This window comes from Natator depressus, chromosome 12, assembly GCF_965152275.1.
Source record: "Natator depressus isolate rNatDep1 chromosome 12, rNatDep2.hap1, whole genome shotgun sequence".
Lineage (NCBI taxonomy): Eukaryota > Metazoa > Chordata > Testudines > Cheloniidae > Natator > Natator depressus.
In genome coordinates this window covers 14,017,851-14,043,412 of record NC_134245.1, presented here as the reverse complement: position 1 = coordinate 14,043,412, position 25,562 = coordinate 14,017,851, and the positions used below count along the sequence as shown (strand labels likewise).

The 25,562-nt window shown below is 37.7% G+C and overlaps 1 protein-coding gene across 2 annotated transcripts in view; it reads right to left on the bottom strand.

Annotated features, from left to right (window-relative positions):
* RPGRIP1L (RPGRIP1 like) overlaps window positions 1-25,562 on the bottom strand; it is a 146,671-nt gene that overhangs the window by 40,695 nt on the left and 80,414 nt on the right. The window contains exons 21-24 of one of the 2 annotated variants that reach the window (XM_074968601.1): window positions 24,991-25,071; window positions 22,395-22,557; window positions 20,328-20,425; window positions 17,769-18,069 (exon numbers count right to left, since the gene is read on the bottom strand). In XM_074968601.1, the coding sequence (XP_074824702.1) occupies window positions 17,878-18,069; window positions 20,328-20,425; window positions 22,395-22,557; window positions 24,991-25,071 (534 nt within the window). In that variant the 3' untranslated portion in view covers window positions 17,769-17,877. Of the gene's footprint in view, window positions 1-17,768; window positions 18,070-20,327; window positions 20,426-22,394; window positions 22,558-24,990; window positions 25,072-25,562 lie in introns of those variants that run through there. The other variant, XM_074968600.1, reaches the window with a different exon arrangement.

The following is a 25,562-nucleotide window of genomic DNA, read 5'->3' as shown; positions in this document are numbered from 1 at the left end:
ATCAGGAACAGTCAGCATGGATTCACCAAGGGAAGGTCATGCCTGACTAATCTAATCGCCTTCTATGATGAGATTACTGATTCTGTGGATGAAGGGAAAGCAGTGGATGTATTGTTTCTTGACTTTAGCAAAGCTTTTGACACGGTTTCCCACAGTATTCTTGTCAGCAAGTTAAAGAAGTATGGGCTGGATGAATGTACTATAAGGTGGGTAGAAAGTTGGCTAGATTGTCGGGCTCAACGGGTAGTGATCAATGGCTCCATGTCTAGTTGGCAGCCGGTGTCAAGTGGAGTGCCCCAGGGGTCGGTCCTGGGGCTGGTTTTGTTCAATATCTTCATTAATGATCTGGAGGATGGTGTGGATTGCACTCTCAGCAAATTTGCGGATGATACTAAACTGGGAGGAGTGGTAGATACGCTGGAGGGCAGAGATAGGATACAGAGGGACCTAGACAAATTGGAGGATTGGGCCAAAAGAAACCTGATGAGGTTCAATAAGGATAAGTGCAGGGTCCTGCACTTAGGACGGAAGAACCCAATGCACAGCTACAGACTAGGGACCGAATGGCTAGGCAGCAGTTCTGCGGAAAAGGACCTAGGGGTTACAGTGGACGAGAAGCTGGATATGAGTCAGCAGTGTGCCCTTGTTGCCAAGAAGGCCAATGGCATTTTGGGATGTATAAGTAGGGGCATTGCCAGCAGATCGAGGGACGTGATCGTTCCCCTCTATTCGACATTGGTGAGGCCTCATCTGGAGTACTGTGTCCAGTTTTGGGCCCCACACTACAAGAAGGATGTGGATAAATTGGAGAGAGTCCAGCGAAGGGCAACAAAAATGATTAGGGGTCTGGAACACATGACTTATGAGGAGAGGCTGAGGGAACTGGGATTGTTTAGTCTGCAGAAGAGAAGAATGAGGGGGATTTGATAGCTGCTTTCAACTACCTGAGAGGTGGTTCCAGAGAGGATGGTTCTAGACTATTCTCAGTGGTAGAAGAGGACAGGACAAGGAGTAATGGTCTCAAGTTGCAGTGGGGGAGGTTTAGGTTGGATATTAGGAAAAACTTTTTCACCAGGAGGGTGGTGAAACACTGGAATGCGTTACCTAGGGAGGTGGTAGAATCTCCTTCCTTGGAAGTTTTTAAGGTCAGGCTTGACAAAGCCTTGGCTGGGATGATTTGATTGGGGATTGGTCCTGCTTTGAGCAGGGGGTTGGACTAGATGACCTCCTGAGGTCCCTTCCAACCCTGATATTCTATGATTCTATGAAATACATGTGAGTGACAAGATCAATAATTCATGAAAAACCCAATGATAAAACCCAATAACACTGAAAAAAATAACTATTATTTTCTTTAAAAACCTGTTTTTTTTCACAGCTCAAAATACAGCTAACACCTGAGTAAGCAAAAGTGATTGAAAAGTAAATAAAACTGGGTTTTTTTCACCTCCCTCTGACACTGTTGCCAAAAGAATGCCAGTCTGATTGATTTTATTGATGAGAGATGCATGACAATGTGAACCATGGTTCTGTTAACAAACCAACAGTCTGGATCCAGTAGATACTCACTCAACAGATGACAGCAATAATTCCTTTGACCACCCTGACCGAGATCATGTGATTGAGATAAAAGATAAAAATTTCAGTTTCTTAGTAGCACTCTCATCTGTCAGACCCTTATTAAACCCACAATTTAAAAAAAGATCTCTTGGTTGGGATTTTGCAGAAACAATGGTCAATGAAATGAGAATTATCCTTCTTCAATCACTGCCATGGGACATTAATACAAGTTATACTTAGAAGGAATCTTCTTCAAATACTGCTCTAGCTTTCTCCCCTTTTGCTTTAACTAGTCATTTGGAAATTATGGTAACCTGTGGGAGAAGGTGGTATCCATGTGCCCTTTCTTTATATTAGCTGTCTGCCAGATGAAGACTCAAACTATTACTATGGAAAATATACACTCTTCTTGTGCCTTGGTGGCAAAGTTCTTCACGGAGAGAAATAATTTGGAGAGTAGGCTTGTAGGAATGGACGCAGGAAACCTAAAGGAGCACAAATCTGTCAAAATCATATTTTCTTGCTTCAATTGCATTATTTAATTAAGATTTTCATGTCTGTAAATTCATGTACAAATTTAAATTTCTACCAAAGTATCAAACGTAGATGTTTGATATTTAGCCAAAAAATGAAATCCGTGTAGACTCCTGAGGTAAAAGTGAATCATGCAGAGTTTTCAGCTGTCTTATTTGTCAGAATGCCAGTATTAGATTCTTTGTCAAAATGATGCTGTGAGTAATTATCTTCATCTTACGTTGTATTTCTCAGCTCTGACTTTTTAAATACTAGAGGTGAGATACTACGTAAGTTAGATATAAAATAAGATTTAGATGAGGCTATCCTAAATATCTCAACAAAGAATGAAATTTCCTTGACTGCAATTTTTAGGTGTCCAGCTTATTTGACTTTATTTTTTCCCCTAAACATAAAGGCTAATGTATAAAATCTGGGGTTAACGAAAAAGAAAGATTTGGGCATCCACCTCTCACATGAGCGAAGAAGTAGATTAGGACTAAGGAATTATTTCTATAAATAGGACTCATTATATGAGTTTCGTTAAGGGAGTACTGTTTTTCATTCTATAAAGAAAAAAATCAAATTGCACCTGGCCCTTGAATGTGTGCAGTAAGGAGCCTCCCGTACAGTGGACCAGTTACGCTGTAGTACCTGAGCTCTCTTAAATGGCAGTGACTGCTACCTCTAAATTGCCCTCCCTTGCTCCCCTCCCTCCCCCCAAAAAGAGGGGCTGAAGGCAGGAAGGAAACAGGGACACAGCCCTGCTCCTCATCCAAATTAGCCAGGAGAGCTGGGCTGTTGCAGAAGGGACTACACACTGTACCCATCTAATGAATTATGCAGAGGGCTCACTCCTCTTGCATGCTAAGGGGCTCTTTAGGGGCAGTGAGGTTCTGCACTGTTCCGTGTGTGTGTGTGTGTCTATAAGGCATAATTGAGCCCAGAATTAGCTCCTCATTTAGCATTCTTTGTCAAGTTTATTTCCTTATAAAACACTGCACAGAAATAGACCCCACTAGTCACAATATTTTCTTAAGCACATATGAGAGGGTGAACTGTCTTTGCTTACACACAGGGGACTGAACTGGGGACCGCCAAAGCTAAATGCATGAGTAGATATAGCATGAGCTAAAGAGTCAAAACTATAGCTGGGGGGCTCTAACAACTCCTATTTTCTGTGGATTGCATAGAGGGGGACCTCTAATACACACTCACCAACGAATTTATTTGAGCATAAGCTTTCGTGAGCTACAGCTCACTTCATCGGATGCAGTCAGTGCATCCACTGACTGCATCCGATGAAGTGAGCTGTAGCTCACGAAAGCTTATGCTCAAATAAATTTGTTAGTCTCTAAGGTGCCTAAGTACTCCTTTTCTTTTTGTGAATATAGACTAACACAGCTGCTACTCTGAAACTCACCAACGGTTTACACATAACCAAAACTTTTCTACATTTCATCTTGTACACCAAATACCTTAGAAAATACTCTAAAAGGTACTGTGGGGATCTGAAACTCTACTTACTAAATGACCATTAATGATGGCATTAAACCTATGTATAAGTAGGAGGCATTTGCACTTTGCTCCGAATACTGTTCTCAGACACACAGAGGATATTGTCCAAACTTCCTTCCTTTATGTGGTTTGCTTTTGCTGTTAACTTTATGTAACAACATAAAACGCTGTTTGGGATTCCTCCTGAGCTTGGCTATGCTTAGGCTTTCTTCCCACATTCCCCTTCGATTCTGCCTTTAGTTGCCAGTTTTTAACTTTTAAAATTCATAATTTTTCTCTTTAAAGGGGAATAAATAAAAAAGATAAATATCTGGAATTATTTGACTTGCAGTGTTTACAAGCTCCAGTGGCTTTGTAATGCTCCCTCCTCCCCTCCAAGTAGTGCTATGCATGCAGCAAAGATAATTGTTACTGTAACAGTGCAGTTGGAACCCACACTTCTGTACTGCAACCTAGCACAAGGAAGAGAGTAATTTGATTTTTCAATGGTAAAACACTGACCACTCATTTTTCAAGAACGGGATGAAATGACAGTAAAGTACTAAGCATCAACCTCAATAGTCAATTAGACACCTCACTACCATCTATTCAAGCATGAAAATTATTGTAAATGCTTTGTGGGCTTCAGTTACCTTTAATTTCAAAAGCAAGGAGAACTCCTTAGATATTAATGGATGAAATGCAAAAGATTGCCTAATAAAAGAGCTCTCACTTGTGTACTTTCTGTCTGTAGGGAGTTAGGCAATGTTGAGGTTACAGAATGTGTGTGCCAGCTGTTTACAATGACATTCAGGATAAAATATGAAGTAGTTATATCTTATAAAAAAGAAACTAAGACAACAAACCTGAATGCCCCATGTTCTTTTCCCAAATGCAGATACCAGACCTCTGGCCTAACTCTGAAGGGTGGGGGGAGAAGAGAAAAATGGGGCTTATATTTTAAAATCTATGTATTTTGCATGCTAGTTTCTTTACAAAGGAGTATAAAGAAAATACATAGAAGGAATTATCAAACAGCATATTTTCAGTTAGTAAGAGTACATCTCAGTACTATGAAAAGTGATTATGTAAATAGCAGCTTATTACTCAGTACACCTGTTCCTCATTTATTCCAAGTCCTAATTAATGACAAAAGTAAGTTCATACTATTTTCTTTTCCTGTCAGTGGAGCAGAGCCAATACAGCTGAGAGAGTGAGCTGGATTCTATTCTGAATTTATGTATCACCAACAAAATTGTTAATATTCCATTTAACGACTCTTTATTACTCATGGTATGAGAGCTGGAGAAAATTCAAATTCTAGATAGTGTTTTTTAGGGCTATATTTAGGGAAAAATCCAAAACTTTTTTTGGACTTGTAAAATTATTATAATTTATCTGCACATAACTGCAACAAAATAAATACAGAATCTCACAAAGCTATTTGTACAAACCCTTTTTTCCAGAGCAGAACTTGAGTATCATGCATTTGCTCTCCAGGTGTAGATTTTGGCAGATGCTTAAAAAAAGATTTAGTCCCTCTGAATGGGTGACTAAGCAGTGTTGATGTGCACCCATTACCATACATTCAATTTTTATTCTGCGTAAAACTTGATGCCACAGAACATAAAGTAAGTCAGCCACTCACGGGCTCCAGTTTTCCAGAAAACATTCATTCGTTACCAATTTAGGCATAAGTGTTTTACCCAATTACTGCTTCTTCACCCTTATGAAAAAGTCTTCAAGAATTTCAGAAGGAATCCAATATAATTAAAAATACTGTTTTTGGTCACACTTTTCATTAAGGGTATGTTTATAAAGGGTTAATAAATGATTAATAGATGTTTTTAATGGTTAATCAACTAGTAGAGTCCAACTAGTCAAGAGGTTACTTATAACCACTGGCTTCCTTGTTAAAGTTAAATCCAAATTATACTAGTTATTATAGTATTCTCCTTTTACCTGGAATTTACCAAAAATATACTATAATTTCTGACATAGTGCGTACATAACTGTTATTTTTCATCTAAAGGCACCTTACCAAATCTTTATATGTCCCGTCTGAAACAGAGAAACTGCAGCTCATGTCAATTTCCATTTTGACTGTACAACCATTTATCAGTACTTCTATCCAAGCCCTTTACTTTTGGTTTTTATTTTGTTTAAAATTTCCCAGGAATTTATCAATGTTTATCACAAAAATTTTAAAAAGGAGTGAAAAATCAGTAAAAACTGAAAGCAAAGGGCCCCTAGATGCCTGAAACTCACAGGATGCAGTGGCCTCTATACTCATGGTGATGGTCTCAATACAGTGGCTCTGCGCCACCATGATGTAGCAGTTGAGAAAAACCTTCTAGTTGGAGTCTGGACCCGACTCCCTGCTCTGGAAGGAGAGATGGTTACCAAGTCACCATCCCCCTCCTTCTGGAGCAACAAGCCAGGTTAAGGGAGTTCCAACACTTTCAAAATTTGCGTGAAGAAACAAATTGGTAAAACCTCAATAATGTTTTTTTTAAGCCAGAATTTTTCAGAAAAAAGCAGCAAAAACAAAAAATAAATGGCCTTAAACTTGTATCTCAAGGAGATACTTTTTCCCCTTCACTCTCACCTATCTTTGGTGCGGTCCTTTTCAGATCCTCAAATTCTACTGCAACATATTTTGTTCTATGATTTTTCCTCAGTGGCATTTGGTGCAAACATATTACTCTGTCTGGGGCAAGCTCTTCTAGTTGGTCATAGACTTCCACAGTCTAGTCTTTAAAAAGGAGCACAAGTCACAGTGGCGCAATTAAGATAATGGGCATGGTTTGGTTTTCCAAGGCACTATGCTCTTCTTTCAAAACCTAGTCAAAATTGCTTACTTCCAAATGTTTTACCATTTGTTTTTTTTTAATTCTGAAATTGGGTGTCTTTCTATGGCCAAAGACTATTATTAAGTTTTTTGAAAGTGCAGCTTGAAGCAAGTGGACTCGTAGCACAGGCTTTGTGAACCATCAAGAAATCTATCACTTAGTGTTTCATTTCAGAATTGTTTTAAATAAAATATCCCTGCCAATCTATTTAAATTCACCACTTACTTGCCAAGCGTTTAATCATTTAGTTAATTTTCCCAGTGCAGTTTTTATGTGGTGAAATAAAGTTTGTTCTGGGAACATTAACATTTCCATTAATTTCTTCTTCGGCTGTTTTTTATGGTGATGTTATGTCTGTTAAATACTCAGTCTTTCCCTCTTTACTATAGTTAAAAATAATTAAATTTTTCTTATGTGGCAGTCTCTCAAACTATGAAATAATGTTCAACCATAAACAAAGTTCTCTTCATTTTCATTTGAAAATGAAGACTGCTCAGCTGTACCAAACAAAGGCATGTTAGCCAATACTTTAGCAGAACCTTCAGCACTCTTACCAATTTTTCACTTATGGAAGGGATCTACGATGGGTTTTCTTTTCTTTTACTTTTTTGTCTAGGAACAAACTGTAAATAAATTAATCAGTTCTAAGAATGTCAGTTTCATTATCAAGAATTATGTGTTGTATATTATAGTTGTACAGAGTAGCATCTTGTACTTTTCTCTTTTCCTAACTTTTAAATGTAGACTTTCAAGGAGAGGTATAGATCAAAACAGCAGTCAGACCAGCTTTTTGATAGCTCTGTATTATATCAAAAAGTAGAGACAGTTGTGCCTGGTTACAGACTAATTAAACACTGCTGATCAGAATAGTAACTGTAACATGTCATTAAAAAAAACCAAAAAACAAAACAAAACAAAAGTTTCCTAACCTTTTTTTAGCCTATAGGAAAACAGCAACTCTCACAAACTTCAGCTCACCCTATCTACATGCCTGGGGAGGTAACCTACTTTAGTCACCAAAATACAGCAACGTGCAAGATTCCCAGAAGTGGCCACAATATCCCAGGCGTGGCTGAACCTGAGTTGTATTCAGAAGCACTATATGTCTGTTCTGAACATCAAGAACAAAAAATCAAGGCTTCTTTTTATTTTTGGGTGATTATATTGCATTGCACATTCACATCTAGATTACTGTTCAGTATTATCTAGAGATCTTTTCCAACATTATTGCTGTCCAGGTTTTTTCTTCCAAGTGAATATCTGTGTTTTCGGTTTTATTTTTCTTCAAAATGTACAAGTTTGTGTTTTTTCATGTTGAAAATCATGTGCTATTTTCTGTCCATGTTTTTAAACTCACTTGGTACCCTTGTATTACAGGTTTTAAAGTAGCAGCCGTGTTAGCCTGTATTCGCAAAAAGAGCAGGAGTACTTGTGGCACCTTAGAGACATTTGTTAGTCTCTCAGGTGCCACAAGTACTCCTTTTCTTTGTATTACAATATTTCTGCCCAATATCACCTGTAAATTTTCTTAAGCTCTTTGCACCATGTTCTCATTAATCAATTAAGCTATTAAATAAATTTTCTAACGCTATTCGAAACTTCTCCTTATATCACTTTTGTTGTTGTTGAAGGCTCTTTAGCCTGTTTTCCTATGCAAGCCATTTGAATTAGTTGTGAGGGGAAGATTTCATGATGTACTGTAGTATCAGATGCTTTACTAATATTTTCTAATTGATTTATTTAGTAGAATTAAGCTCATCTGGCAAGATTATTTCTTCATAAATTAATACAGCCTACCATTCACAGTCCATTAGGTTTTAGATGTTTAGTGGTGGTGTTTTTTATCCCAGCTTCCTCCCTCTTAATATTTGTTCCATTATTTCACTAGTTTCAGAAGTAACGCATACCATTTGGTAACTCCTACAATCTGGTTTGTTTTCAGAAGGTTGAGTCCATATTTAATTATTTTTCAATCTTCTGGCAGTTGATCAGTTCTCCATAATTTTTCAAAAATAGCTGTCAGTGGTTCAGTAAGTTCACTGGCTAATTCTTTTAAATTCTGGTATGCATTACACTTCAATTTCCTGACATATGCCTTCTTGAAACCTAATACCCTTTTACTGCTATGAACTTCATTCCCTTTCCTTGCTATGGCGCATTCAAGAAATTTGTGGACACTGGTACCTTATCTATTTAAGTGGGGTCCATCAAATCCTTTATCAGAGTAGATTGTTGAGAAGGTTGTTGAAAGATAATTTTGGTATTACCCAGAGTCATCACACTTCTTTCACCCTTTCACTTTGGCTTTAGTCCTTTTTTGATCTTATTGACTAACAATGACCTCTTAATGATGGAGTATGGTCAGAGGTTAATGCTTATTCTCTTAAATGTGTCAGCAGCCTTTGAAAACACTGACCATGAAGTTTTAATAGCTTGCTTTCAGAAACTCAGTCAGGTAGATGGTACTGGTTGAAGGATTCAGTTTCTTCCTTCACCATACATGCCAGTACGGTGTTCATATTTTCCCAATGTCTGACTAAGACTGGATTTGGATGACAGCATGCTAATTGAAGTCAAATCCTGGCAAGACAGAGGTATTACTGGAGGATAAAAATCATGAATTGAAATACAAGTGGAAAATGAAAGAACACTAAGGCTTATGAAATTTTGAACTAAGTACAAGAACCAGCCTCACATGACAGAGTCAGGCCGAGATTTTAAAATTTGGTTATCTGAAACTCCTAAATCTATATTTAGGCACCTAAATAAGTAGCCAGATTTTCAAAAGTGCTGAATACCCAGCCATCCTCAGTGTTAGAGCTCAAGCAAATACAGCCAGAGTTACTTGAATGTATTATAGTCCTGCAGGAAGGAAGAATGAGGGGGGCATAATAAGGCAGCCATGATTTTAACATTGAATGTAATGGTCCAGATCCTCAGCTGGTGTAAATTAGCACAGCTCAATTGACTCAGGGAGCTATACCGATTTATACTAGATGAGGATTTGGACCAACGTACCTGATTTTCAGGCCCCACCTCCACTTATGCATGAATAGCTCTGCACGTAAGCATCCATTTGGAGTTGTAACACCTGCATTTGCAAGTCAGAGAGTCTCAAATTTGTGTGTGCAGGTGCCAGGTTTTACATGGGTAAGTTCTATCCAATCACATTAGATATTTCAAATTTACATGTGGGTGATACTGTGTAGTATATGCACATGCAAGAGGACCTGTATGCACAAATGGAAGCCAGGTCAAGGTCCCAATGAAAATCAGGCACATTACATCTACTATAATGATAAAAATATATTCTCCCCTTTGATGTATGCACGTAATTCATAAATGATATTCAATGCCAGTCCAAAAGGAGCATATTAAAAATTGAAAAGTGTTTATTGCTTCTTACTATGCACATTTGACTGTGTGACTCATGGATGTTCAACCTTTCACAACACATTTTACTGAACACCAGAACCACAACCACCTGGCATTGCTGGTTCTTGTTATTTAACGGTAACATCCAAATTAATTACATCATGAGATCTTCATTTGGAGAAACTGATGATGACAGTTTTCACTAAACTACTGTTAGTGCAAGCAAAATGCCCATACAATATCTGCCATGAAGGAAAAAGATGTAAACATACCTAAAGGAAAATGGGACCACCATTGTATAAATTGCTTTTGCCAGTAATTGCCTTGCGGGCACATTTTAAAATAACTTGGAAGCTGACAGCAGTAAATTTTATTGTGATAATTGAAAACTATATTATTACTCAAGATGATAAAGTGCAGAGGTGGGGGTGAAGGGAGGAGGGATGGAAGAGAAAAGGCAATTGTTAATTTTTTTAGACTATGCCAAAGCAAATGCAAATTCCTAGTTTTGATGTATACTTTGAGGACCTGAAACAAGGCTTTTAATCAATGTATTATACATCAAATTGATAATGTTAACTTCGGATTATTCAAATGTATGAAATATTCATAGAGAACTGTCCAAAGTTTTACATTTCCCTGACTTTTTTTCCCTCTATTAATTATCATGCCTGGAAGCTTTTTAGTAAAAGCAGCAGCCGTCAGCCTGACTGAACCTGACAAGCTAGCAAGGCCCAATTATACTGGCACTCTGTGGCACTTTGATGTACTGGAAACGAAAAGAGATAGGGGCAAATTGTACAGTACATTATGTTAATGACTTGATTTAATCCAGCCACTAAACTTTATGTAGCCTGTTAAAAAAGATGCTAACACTAATTACGCCACTTTGGAAAGGAAAGAAGGGGACAAGCATTTCATACCGACAAAGTGAAGCTCATAAATGTTGTAAATGAAATGAAACAAAATGAAGTAATCTATGATTAATTATACATCACAGACACGAAGAAAAGAGAAAGGAGCAAGTAGTACAGCTAAGTACTGGAAAATCTGCTAGATTCCTTTTATGATCAACATATCTAAGAAAAAACCATTAACTGTCTGATTTGCAACATGCAAAAAAGAAATAGTATGATCTTAAACGGCTTAAACAGTGTGCCATGCAGTTCAGATTCACAATATAATTAGCATGATCTGTAACAATCAGAAGTTTTATTTACCGTGTTTGAATGATTGCAGGATATTTCTCTCAGGTACTGATTTTTAATTAAAAGAAGATTACTTCAATTTAATTTTTATAAATTGTATTCTTTGAATTAATCAAGTTTTCAGATACAGGAACCCATTTGTCACCTAATTTTGAATTACATGATCCAGGCCACCAACACCAACCTTAGTTCAAATCTATTGATGTAATACTTAGAAACTTCTAGGTTCTTCAGTAATCTTATCTACCTTCTTGCACATTTACTTTGTTTCCTGATGAACAGATCAATAGGGAAAGGAAGATACTAATGATCCATAAACTAATCTTTCTAAAACAGAAAATCTTGAAGGATTGTGCTTAAATCATTTTGATAAAATAAACTGCAGAACAACTCTAAATTTGTACATCAACTACATTATTGTTTGGCTTAATGGTGACGAGTAATTTCCAGTTTAGTTCACACTGTTACAGATCAAAGAATTTTATGGCATTCACTATGTAATTAAAGATAATGCAGTTCCACCTATTAAAATAATTTCGGTATCTCTCTCTAATTCAGATAGGTGGTAGCACTTCTAAACCTCTGTAAAAAGTGATGAATAGATGTGCAGCCAATCATGCACGAAACATTGCTTAATGTAGCTGGTTACATTATAAGATGTTGCTCATGCTTTACTGAGATAGTGTTTGACCACAAATCAGACTATTATTGACCATTGTAGATAATCACATTTCGGACAGTTAAAAAAGCCAAGGTCACTCAGCCCAAGTAGGTTATAACAGTGTGATATCACTCAAATAACCTTCTCAGACACAACAGGAAAAATCACTCAAGTACTCATTATGCAGACAGTTAGAAATCTTACAGTCAATTTTTTTTTGAGGAACTAACTTCTTTACTTTATAAAGACTGCTCAACTTAAGGTCAATTCAGCGAAATTAAAGTCTTTAGGAGACCCTTACAACATTTTTATTGAAAGAAAATGTACAGAACCAAGTTTTCCAAACTTATTCTATGTTGTGTGCGTGTAATTATGTGCCAACCATTTTTGCAGATTATCTCTTGTGCATACAAACAACAGTAGAAACTACTCATGAAACTCCCCTTAGCATGCTAAAGTCAAGGAAATGCTCTTTTCACATGTGTCCATTCTATCATTTATACAAATGCACAAAACAGTACATGCAAGAGAGTGCATGAGCAAAGTTGCACCACGAAAACAGAGACTGTGAAAAAGTTTCTTTGGAAAAATGGCTCTCAGTGCTGCAGTTAGAAGAAAGATAGGGAAGGATCAGAAAAATGATCTGTGAACATTTCAGCTCATTAAAAACTAAAATGTCAGTTTAAAATGTTGTCAACATCTTAAAGTCAATGGAAGTGAGACAAGATGCTGATAAGGACAGGGTGGGAACTGTGGAGGTCATGACAATGGAAATGACTCCTCTTGAGAAGTGGGCATGGTGTCTGCCTCAGAGAGAGAACTGGTGCTTTCTGTGTAAATAAGACAACCACTAGCAGGTTTTCTGCATGAAGTACAGGATCAGGAAGAGAATAACAAGAGAAAGTTTCTTGGAGATTCAGGTTTCAAACACAATTACTCTCTGTGGGCAAGCAATTAATGTATGAGTTCTGTTTTAACTCAAAGTGGTATCAGGCTGATGAAAGCCTCCAGCTGCACTTTCCTTTTGTGCAGTTTAACAAACAATGAATGGAAAAAAAACCCCACAATAATATAAATCATAAATGGTAGCTCCTATGTTTTCCACAGAGATCCCTTTCATGGTTTCTGGTCAGCCCAACACAGCATTCTTTCCAGGTGTTGAGTCTAAATAGCCCCAGCTGTACTTAATTAGCTTACAGATGGTAGTGCCTCCATAAACTGCCTCTGAACTCTGGATGGAAATTAATCCCTGAAATCACAGGAATTATTCTGATTCAGTGGAGCCTCCTTCTAGGGACACCACCAGTGTGGCAGGTCTTCTGTGTCCCCAATAGGGGGTATCAAGACACCTGTACACTGTAATATACATATATCAAACACAAAACATTTATGTGAAAAGATTATTATTAAGGTAGCAAAATCAAGCCCTCAAAAATTAGGAAATGCCAGAGTTAAAGCTGCCTGTGCAAACTTAATTCAGCTCCCTTGTACATATGCATTGTGATAGAGTCTTTAATTATATGATCACACACCATTTCCGCCCCCAAAGACTCCTGCCTCATTCACTGCACAGAATGGATGGTGCTCATTTAATAGACAGCTATTCAATATTTTGTTTTTTCCTCATTATTCAATGTTTGACCCAAGGCCTTATTTTATTTCACACTAGTCAAACCCTGCTCTGAAGCCAGAACTATTAATTTCCTGATGGGCTTTTCTGGGGTGCTCATTGCTACAGAATTTTAATGCTCCAGAAGGATTATTTTTACACCATCTCTGTTATATGAGGGTGTATTATTCCGACTTTACAGATGGGGAATGGAAGTACAGAGATATTAAGTCCCAAAGTATCCACTAATTTTGGGTATTCAATTTGACACACTCAGGACTTGATTTTTCAAAGTACTTAGCATTATACAGCATTTTACAATATATGTCAAAAAAGGCTCTCATTGACTGCAGGTGCTGCGGTATGTGCTCAGTACTTCTGCAAATCAGACTGCAGGATATCTAGTCAGGCACACAGAAAATGAGGAACACAATTAGTAATCAACTATGAAAATGTTGGTGCGACTTGACTAGCATCACATCACACAGAATTCTGTGGCAGAGGCAGGGATAGACTCCAATTGTCCAGAGGCAGCATTCAATAACCATGAGACCAACCTCTCTGATCCTGCACCACCCTGCTGCCTCTTTCACTCCACACTTTCCAACTTCTGCAACGAATGAAGCAGGGTTCCTACAGAAAACAGCCTCTTGCACTACACACACACACACACAACCCTAATTCATCCCCAGAGCAGGTCCATCCTGTTCACTGAATGAGGCAGGGATCTTTGTATGTCATCATGTAATTAAAGACTGCAAGTTAATGCATACACAAGAGGCCTGAATTAAGGCAACCTTAATTCTGGCATTTTCTAGCTTCTGAGTGCTTGACTTTGCAACATGAACAATGTCCTCCCGAGAGAGAGAGAGAGTGTGTGTAATTTCCCAGGTTTTTAAAAAAAGCAAACTGAAAAATTCCATTTTGTGGCATCATACTCACACGCACATGGGTCATCAGCGTGGTTGGAACATTTAGATCCACCACACAGACCTCTGCTACTTCAACCAATGGCGTAAATAATAGCTGTAGTAGGTTGTAATCCTGCATGTGGGCCAGCACTAGACAAGATGGGATACTTTACCAGTTGCTTTTACAGATATTTCTTGACAGCAGAGGAATGGTGAGACTCAGGAATCTTGGATTCCATTCCAGGCGCTGGAGAGGTCTTCTCTAATGGGCACAGACTCTTCTGCCTATTTCTCCAAAGTGTGACCCCTTCTGCCTGGTCTCCTTCAACCTGTGCTTGTCCCAGTCTTGCTTCTTCCCTACTCCTGGCTCCTCATCCCAGTCACATTCTCTTATTTAGCCAGTCCCAGTCTCCATTCCTCAGGCTTCTCATGCTAGTCCCAGTCTCTTTCATCCAGCCATTCCCAGGTTCCACTCCCCACCCAATCTCTCAGCTTCTTGTCCCCAGCTCTTTGCCCAGCAAGTCCCAGTTCCAAGCTCCTCACCCTGTCAGTCTCTCTTCCCCACCCTGGCCTCCAGTTACATCCCACTATTCACATTCCCCATCTCCACTTATTTCAGTCCCAATCTCCCACCCTGGGCTCCATGTCCAATCTCAGAGCCTTCCCTCCCCAGATCTTCGTCTCTTTGTCCTGTCAATCCCTGTTCTCCCCCTTTGCTCCAGCTCCTCATCAGATCTGTCTCCTCTCCCCTAATTTCCCTGCCCCACTAGATCTCAATCCAACTCTCCTTGCCCAGTCAATACCTGTCTCCCCTCCCATCGAAACTCACTCTCCCAGTTTCCCTCTCCCCAAATCAGCCTCCAGTTCCAACCTGCCCACCCCAGACGGTCGTTGTCCCAATCTACTCCCCCTCTTACCTCCTACTGACCTAACTCTTAAGAGTTGAGGATATTTCCACAATCAGACCCTTAATTATTAAAAATAATTTGTCTATAGAAGGTTAGATGTCAGTATTAAAACTGGAAAAAAGTTAAAATTAAAGTGCTTAAAGCATAACAGTCACACATCGATAAGATTAACTACAGAATTTCTAACAAGAATTATGCTTCTCAGTAGATTATACTAGCACAAATACTTTAGTAGCAAGAATTGTAAGTATTAATGTTCTAATAAATTCTAATTACAAACACATTCTATTCTTGTAAAGCAGACACTGTTATTACAGAAATACCTTAACACAAGCACCCACTGCTAAAATTGTTTACAAATAACTTTTATTCTATAGAACAAGATACTGTGTGTGGTTCTGGTATCACAGAGCAGGCACCATAAAATTAACTAATGTAATATATTTTAACCAAATAACATTTAAATATTCCTGTTAAGATTTTGGATGTAGTGTTTTAATCAGCAAGTGGTTATAATTTAAGATGGAACTTACACTGAAAATGGACTCTTCATCTCTTGAAACATTAAAGGCAAGTTATCTATAAACCTTCTTGTAATTTGGTAATGGCATGATTGTTGAAGAACAGAAATTCTAGAATTTATACTATTTCTATCAACATCTTCAGTTATTAGATTAACACATAAAAATTAATTACATTTCTTTATTAATTACTAAAAGAAGACTGCAATTTTTAGAATAGTCTAATCTAGTAACACTTACACTTCTAAAACTGCTGTCCCTTAAAATTCAGATTAACTGAAATCTGATTCAAAAAAATTACCAAAAATATCTGTTCCGGCACTCCTGCAGAACTCCTTTTGACTGAAAATGGGATTCCTCCACATCAGTGGTGGGCAATCTGTGGCCTGTGGGCCGCACGCGGCCCATCAGGGTATTCCACTGCTGGGCTGCGAGACAGTTTGTTTACATTGACCGTCCACAGGCATGGCCGCCCGCAGCTCCTAGTGGCTGCGGTTCGCCATTCCCCGGCCAATGGGAGCTGCAGGAAGCAGCGCAGGGACGTGCTAGCTGCCACTTCCCACATCTCCCATTGGCTGGGGAACGGCGAACTGCAGCCACTGGGAGCCGTGGGCAGCCGTGCCTGCGGACCATCAGTATAAACAAACTGTCTCGCAGCCCACCAGCAGATTGCCGTGATGGGCCGCAGATTGCCCACCACTGCTCCAAATAGAAAGACTCGCATAGGAAATAAAAATAACTAACAAATAATAACAAACAAATCAGAAGAAAAAGGACCATGGAAGCAAGGGTTTATATTGGTAATAGAGCTAGAGGAATCACTGCAGCAAGCTTGAGTCCTGCTAAGGACCCATTGCTTACACTCCTATAGATTTGCAGCCATGTATATCAGTGCTATGATAATGCACTTAAACTCTCTGGCAAATCCTCAGCACACCCATATTCCTTTCCCTGTGGAGTTGCAGATACATTCTCAGTACAGTGGAGTGTGAAATTTCCTCTCCTTTTCTCCTGCCAAGCACTGCATCCTTTAAACTTTATTTGGCCCTTTTGTGGGTGCAGGATTTGGACCTACATTTCTTATATACAAGGACAGAATACTCAAGTGTTTAAACCACTTCCTAGAAAGTAAACTAAGGTCTCAATTGAGCAAGGTACTTAAGCACATGCTTAACTTTTAGCATGTGAATAATAATATTGAAGTTAATAGTAATATTCTCATACTTAAGTATCTTGCTAATTGGAACTTAAAACAGAATTTTTTCATTTGGGACTTTAAAGGTCAAATGTGGGAGGAAATATTTCAGTGGATGAAATGTATTAAAAATTACCCTGTAGGTAAATGATGCTAAATGCATTTGAGTTTAGTTTATCTGAAAATTCAGAGATGTAGAGAGAAAGTTTTTTATTGTCCTAGAATTAAACTACAACACCCCCCCCCAAAAAACCAAACAAAAACAAAAAACCACCAGTATTTTGCAAAGAAGGGAGGACCAAAAAGCTGATAATGAACAGCAACCATCTGCTTTTGAGCATTGGATCGATTAGGCGGACAGAAGAAATAAAACATGCAAAACAATCCCTTTAGTAAGGGCATTGGAAATCCTAACAGAAAAAGGATCTGTGGCATTGTGAATTTATGAGGAAAATTGAGAAATCAGAAAGAATGTTCACTAGAATGGAGCCAATACTTAGTCTAACTGGCCAAATTCAGTCATTGTTTGGGGTGGGTTTTTTTTTTTTTGTTTTTGTCGTTTTGGGGTTTTTTGGTTGTTTTTTTAGACTGAAGACTGTTTTCAGTACTTTTTATTTTAGAGTGGAACTTTCTTTCACACCAATTACAAACTTACAAAATGTCCTGCAATCCAAAGTTGCTTAGTTAATGACTCCAACATTTTAACTTTCCAGAATGAACATTCTGCTTTTAAAACTCAGCCTAAAAGTCCATTTAAATATAAATAATAAACTGATTCTTATTCTTAACATAGACAGTTTGAGCAGAAATAGTGGAGGTATCCACAGTATACTTTTAGAGGGCATATCTCAGAAACAGTGGAGGTGTCCACAATATTCAGAGGGGTTTATGGAACACAAATTTTGAAAGGAAGACCTATTTGTGTTAGCTTATGCTTATGCTCAACTGGGCTTCAAGCAGTTTGGTGGAATAACATTTCCTAATATAAGTGCAGCTGGGGAGAAGGGATAATTGAAATCACAAGGAAGAATACATATCCAGCTTCAGGGATTGTATATGGTTTACTATCATTTAACCCAAATTGCCTTACAAAGATCAGGCCTGCATTGGTGTGAGCTTGCTAGTGTTGAAGACTTGTAGGGAAGATAAATTCTTGATTTGAGGCCACCTGGTGTAATATTTAAATTCAGGGGAGTGATTGGAGTGGCAATTCTTCTGTGTGTGGAGTCCATCCATGAAAACTCCTTGATTCTTTTTGCCTGTTTAGGTTAATAAACATCATGAATAATGGTGTGACCTACAGGCTTTTTTCTCCTGATAATTAGGTCTGGCTGGGTATTTCTGAAACCATTTTTAATAAAAAACAAACCTCAAGAGACATACTTTAAAAAGTGAAGTGTGTGTGTTTGTTTTTTTTTTAAAATACAGACTTAAAGTGGGTGGCTGTTGTGCAAATATCACATACATCTCTGCCCATGCAGCTCAATCAGACTTGCAAAATTCCATGTGTGATGCTGGTAAACTAAGTGCCAACTCTTGCCAAGTCTGTAGGCATCAGCTGAGCACTGACAAATTCATAGCTGGAAACCAGACCAGCTCACCTATATGTTAATATTGTTCAAGATAGGTGTTGAACATGTAAGAATGTGTTCAGTGTTTAGATTTTATGAAATGGTTATAAGCTGCTGCATGCATTAATCTTACTTGTAATGTCTATATCCTGCACTATAAGGTAATATGTAAGCTATGCTTTATAATTGTAAAAATGCTTGCTCTGAACTTGCGAACGTAGGCAGGAAAAGTGCTCAGTCCTGCCCATCCAGAGGAACTATCAAGACTCAGTGGACCATTGTGGAACATCATGACTCAAAGCCTGGTTTAATGGCCCTCTTATACCCATGAAGGTGCTATGTGAGAGAGAGCTCGTCCCATCAGCTTGAATTTGGAAGAGGGAAATAAAGACAGCTGACATGAAAATTTTTCATCTCTTTGCTGTCTGGACTCTTACAAGGGCTGGAGCTAAGAAACAAAAAAAGCAGAGATCACCAGGCTCAACCTGGCTTAGCCCTAAAAAGACATTCAGTTCTGACAGATTACAATATCTTTATCACATTTTGGAACCACAGACTGAACTCTTTTGTGTATATAAGTTGCCTGCTTTAATCTGTAAATAACTCTCTCATTTCTTTTTCCTAGTTAATAAATCCTTAATTAGTTTATTATACGCTTGGCTACCAGCGTTGTCTTTGGTGGGAGATCTAAGGTACAAATTGATCTGGGGTACGTTTCTGGTCTCTTGGTACTGGGAGCAACCTGAATATTTTCTGATTTTTGGTGTAAGTGACCATTTATTACTCAGTCCAGTTTACCTGGGGGCAAGATAGACTGGAGCGCCCAAGGGAATTATCTGTGACTCCATGGTAAGACATTGCAGTGATCCAGGAGTTCATGTTTGTTACTGGGTTGATGAAATCTAATGATAGAATATACCACTAGTTTGGGGGGGGGAGGAGGAGCTCTGCCCTGCTTTTGACAGTCTGCCCCGAGATTGGCACTGTCAGTCATGAGCCACTCCAGACAGCGTAACACAATGGTATCCAGTTCTACACTCTTCTTAGTGTATGTCTCCACTGCAAACATGGGGTGTGGCTGCAGCTCATGAAGACATATCCCAACAAAAAAGCCATGGCAGCACAGACTTTAGTGTGGGCTAGCCATACAAGTTACTAGTCAGGGTTCTAGGTGGGCATGTCCAGTCCATGCTGAAGCTCGCAATGCCACAGCTTCACTGTTTTAACAGCAGAGCTAACTAGATTCAATGTAGCTAGATTATGTCTACACGAGCTACAATCACACACCATGGTTGCAGAGTAGACATCCCTTAGGGCTGACCCAAATTTCTTTGACTTGAATGGCAATTGGACTGGGCTCTTCATGAGAAGTTCTAATTATGCTGAAATGTGAAAAAAGGGATGTGTGATTTGAGATGAGACGAACAAATCTGTTTTTCTCATTTGAACCCAAGTCTCATCTACTATAATTTACAATGCTACCTAGCTTTCTTGGGTTACTGCTTTATGTTCTAAATGCAATGTAAAGGCTTCCTAAGCAAGAAAGTTGTACTGGACACAAATGATAGCTGCATATAATTTGCATATTATTTGTTTATGCTTGCAAACCTGTACCTGCACATGTATTACATAGTCAGATCTGTAAGTGCCTGACCTGAGGGCCAAGTTTTGAAGATGACTGAAAATTTACAGTTTAACTTACGTATATAGAAAATCTCTTTTGCATGCATAATCAGGTCATTAGGCTAAGTTACCTGATTGTGTGTGCACAAGTTTCCTATTTCAGCTTGAAACAGATACACATAAAAACTGAAGGCTCTTTGAAAATTTAGCCCTTGATATTTCACTTCTGATATTAGAGGCAGACGCATTTAAAATAAGTTTTTCTTAGATTTTCATAATTTCCCAAACAGAAGCATTTAATTGCCATAAATATACTGACTGACCTGTTTAATATTGTTGGACACTGGGCTAGGAACAATACAGTCATCACTGTCAGTTATTATTGATTCCATGGCATCAGTTGCCTGTCTTTTATCTTTATCTGTTGGGGAAATAAACAGTTAAAAAAATTCTGTATTTGCAGTCCATCTGAGATTTGTTGAGAAACCTAGGAGCATAATACTAGTTTTTCTAATAAATATAGTTTGAGAGAGTCATGCAAATCTTTTCTCATTTGCAGACCATGAAACAGGCAAATCGATGACTACTAAATGGTCTAGAAAGTCCCTTGTTTTTCTTCTGATCTGCTAAAAACACTAAAGGCTATGATCGTAGAAACAGAGATACAATTGTATCAAATCTCCTGTGATAAACAACAGTGTAAACAAAGATTAGTTTAATATAGGAATTAGGGCTGTCAAATTATTTTAAAAATTAATCATGATTAATCCCAGTTTTAATTGCACACTTAATAACAGAATAACAATTTACATTTATTATAAATATTTTGGATGTTTTTCAACATTTTCAAAATATATTGATTTCAATTACAATGCAGAATACAAAATGTAGAGTGTTCACTTCATATTATTTTTTTATTACAAATATTTGCACTGCAAAAAAGATAAACAAAAGACAGTTCAATCTACATGTCAAGCATGAAGAGGCACACAAAAGTTTAGCATATCTGGCGTGTAAATACCTTGCAACACCAGCTACAATAGTGCCATGCAAACACCTGTTTTCACTTTCAGTTGACACTGTAAATAAAAAGCAGGCAGCAGCATCTCCTGTAAATGTAAACAAACATGCTTCTCTTAGCGACTGGCTGAACAAGAAGTAGGACTCAGTGGACTTGTAGGCTCTTAAGTTTTACATTGTTTTGTTTTTGAGTGCACTATGTAAAAAAAAAAAAATCTTTCTACATTTGTAAGTTGCATTTCACAATCAAGAGACTGCACTTGTATGAAGTAAATTGAAAAATATTTCTTTTATCTTTTTTACAGTACAAATATTTGTAATAAAAACAATATAAAAGTGAGCACTTTGTATTCTGTGTTGTAACTGAAATTGATATATTTGAAAATGTAGAAAAACATCCAAAGATATTTATAATAAATGTCTATTGGTATTCTATTATTAACAGTGCAATTAAAACTGTGATTAACTTTTTAATCAAGTTAATTTGTTTTGATTTAATTGCTTGAGTTAACTGCGATTAATTGACAGCCCCTAAAAGGAATATTGCATTAAGCTTTGATTTCCACTGTTTAGGTTTCAGCAGCTTGCACATAACTGACTACATTGCAAAATAATTTTTCAGAAACAGGTTAGGGTTGGATTCAGGCAGACACTTCTACCAAGCCTTCAGCTCAGTTTTGCTGGAGTAAAAAAAATAATAATAAAAAAAAAAAATAAAAAGCAAAGGGAGTTAACTCTTGATTTTTGCAGTCCTAATGGGAACAGAAGGTCTAACAAGAAGCTATAAACAATTGAATATAAAAATCTTGTATCCTGTTCCTGTCCTTATTTAGTAGACAAGGACTTGATTCCCTGATACTAAGCTTAAAATAAGAGCTAGAACAGGATGACCTGACTTTTGTAGTCTGTATATAAATCTGCCTCTAATAACTTGAAGTCACAGATGTGATAAGATGTACTGCCCTCTCATTGTCTGAGATGATCTCTGATATTACTGTTGGCTGTTATCTGCAGACAAAAGAGGAACACTTTTTAAAACAGTCTTTAGAACATCACTCTTCTGAAGGGAGAATATAAAGACGTTTAAAACAGAAGCCTTTAATATTTTCTTAATATTCCTTTAATATTTTATGAAACTAGGTCAGATACCAGATTTTTGCATTCAATTACTATACAGCTTCCTGTTGGGTTAAGAATAACACCAACAAACCCACCCAGGTACAGTCATGAGGAACACCAGAATATAATTTCTGTCATGAACCTTCTTATAATGAGGTAGCTCCCACTGTCAACAAAAATGCTTAAAATGGAAAGAGAAGTAGCTTTATTAATTAAATAGATTCATTTATAATTTATAAAAATAAAGTTACCTTCTGGTTCCAATTCCTCAGTTATTTCTGTTTCATCTCCAGAAGTAGCCGAGCTCTGGTCAGCCAATTGACCCTCAGATAGCCGAGAAAGGTCATCTTTTTTCTGCTGAATTTCTTCAGAAGTTTCCTTTACTTTATCATCTGCCACTCTTTCCTGTATAACCTCAAATAAGGCAAGCAATATAAAAGTAGGTATATTTATAGACATTCTGTGGTATTTATAACACCTACTAGAATAGGAAAAGCTACTGAGACTTAAAACTTGAAGATTTATGGCTGGTATGCATTATATATGTGACCTGTTAGTAATGATATAGCTTAAACAGGATAGAGAGCAATGAAAAGCTCATCAATTATCAACTGCAATAACAAATATCTGACAGAGTAAAAAGGACAAATTCATAACAATTTACATTTCTAAAGATATAATTCATAAAATCTCTTGGCATCTGTCAACATAAATGCAGCCTCTGATGGTTTCAAAACATTTAACTTGTATTTTAAACCATTTATTTTTAGAAAAATTATTATTCAGATGGTATTTTTATAACCTTGATTAGCCTTTATGCAGTGTCTTCATGAACTGAAAATGGCACTAAAAAAGAGCCAGTTTAAAAATTATATATTTAATGCCTCAAAAATCTAGGGTAAGAGAAGGCTTTAGTTTATAATTTTCTCTAAAGTTCTCTTTCCCCCCTCTTTTAGATCCACGGAAATCACAGATCATGGTACCTTTTCCAATATGTACCAAATCAGGGATATTATACCCACCAATTCTGCTGGACTAAGTTTTATCTGCTCTATAGGGAGCCCAGTAAAGCTTGTTACCAGATCATTTTCTTTCTGGGTCTGATTTCTCTCTCCAGTCAGACATTTAAGCTGCACCTGTCCCCCTACAATATTGGAGGCATGGGGCTCCAGGGCTTCCCATAACCATTCTATTCTTGGGCCAGGTGAGTCCCTCCACTAGTCTAGACCACTGCAGCAATACAAAGTAACTTTAAGAAGCCACTGAGGACTCTTCCATCAATTGAACAGTTCTCTGCTGGTATGAAGCTGGCTTTAGGCCCTCCATTGGCATAGGAGACACATCAGAGCTGGGACACTGTGTGCTCCAGACAATCCTTGGCCAGTGGAGAATTCTTTATGAAAAACAGTGGCAGTGGCAGAGCTCCCTTTTTGCAGCTCACGAGATGATCTCCTAACAGATGGAGCTCCTTGTAATCTTTGGCTCATTCTATTTGGCCTGCTCTGCCTTAAGGGGAGGAGGAACAAACAGAAAGAGCGTAGCCAGGGGAACCAAACCCCTTTAAATGTGTTCCCTGGAGGTAAATGGGGGGGAATTAGCTTGCTTATTTGCCCTCAAAATAAGCTTTAAACAGAGGAATATGAATGTAAAATCAGGAGCACTGAACCACTGTTCTGTTAGCTCACCAGACTGATAATTTGTCAGGAGCACTGACAGGACATAGCTGCTGCCAAGTTTCTGCCGCAGCCATTGCTGGCAGTAAGAGAGGTGTAATCTAAATGTCTTGGATTTGGAAGGAAGGTCAGGTGCCAGAAATGAATATCCTTGCACAGGTTTGCAAAACTATTTAATTATCCTTATTTTCCTCTGGGGAACAAAGAAAGGTAAAGTCTCCAGTTCAGAGTGATGGCAAATGTGACTTCACTAGTGTGATACACTGGACAGGTGAACCAAAAGGTGGTTATCCAACATTTCAAGAGATATAAAAGAAAAGAAAGGGTAGGTTTAAAATAAATTATGTATTTAATACTTTTCTTACCCTTGGTATTTTACGTATTCAGAATATATTCCAAAATTGGTGGAATTTTTTTGCTCTTATCTAGTGATCATCTTTAAAGGGAGGGAGGAGATGCATTTAATTCAAGTGTTAAAAGCATAAGGAATTATGTAGGAATATTACTAGCTTAGTAGTGGTTGAGAGGAAATAATGTCAGTCACTGAATCACCTATATTCCAATGCATTTAATGAAATTTCCTCCATCCAAATACTGATCCAGGCTTAGCTTGCTAAATGTATTTTTTTTCTTCTTTCTATTTCCTCTGCATGTACAGTTGGAAGGCTAGATACCATGTAAAGAAGCAGTAAGTTGGACAGCAGCCCATAATGGCAGTATTATGCATGGTCCTTCCATGAACTCTAATCCTTCTTGGCACTGTACTTTTGATTCTTTAATATATAACATGACATGTCTTGTACGCCTGTATAAAACCATTTACTAAAACGTTCATTTGACCTGCCTGACAAATCAAGTAATTTTTTTCTCTTAGATTCTTATCTTGGATTTCCTAGTTACTTAGCAGTTGATGAACACACAGCACTTGGATGATAATGTTGATACCAACTTCATTCCTGACCACTTAGTTAATTTCTCTACTCTAGTTATTCATCAAGAGAACCAATTAAAATTCTAATTACCAAACAATTAGAATACCACTGTATTACAGTTTTACTCTTAGCGCATGACTAAACAAATCTGATATTGAATTTTCTGCTATAGCTATCAACATATAAACAGAATTCAAACACAAATTGGTATATGACATCATAAAACTTGAACCACCTCATACCTCTGGAACATTTGAAACGGTAAGTGTATCAGCCTTAATTTTTTGTGAAACTTCTTCATTGTCTGCATCAGCAACAGGGCTCTGAGGTATTGGCACACAATAAGGAGACATAGTTAACTGATACTACAAAAACTAACACATAAAAGGCAGGCTTTCAGCCCAGCTTTCAAATGAACCTCCTTTTAGCAGCTGCAATTATTTGTATTGTCAAAAAGGTCACATGAATATCTAAGAACCAGAGTGTACCATACCCAGACAAAGTAAATAGACTACTAAGGTTTACGTTTATTTCTAACCCATTTGTGTTTCTGATTCTCTTACACTAATACAGTGCTGCAATGTCTGGGCTATAATCCATACAAAAAGCTGTTTTGATTCTTTTTTTTTTTAAATTAATGGAAACTTCTACTAATATTATTTTTGCCAGGAATTTAGGTCATTTGGACAGCAAAGCTGGGCTTTTCAAAGAACAGAGTTGAGCACCTAAATCCTACTGAATTTCAATAGGGTTTGGGCACCTAACTCCCTTTGAAAATCCCAACCTTATGCATCAAATTATACCTGCAAATCAG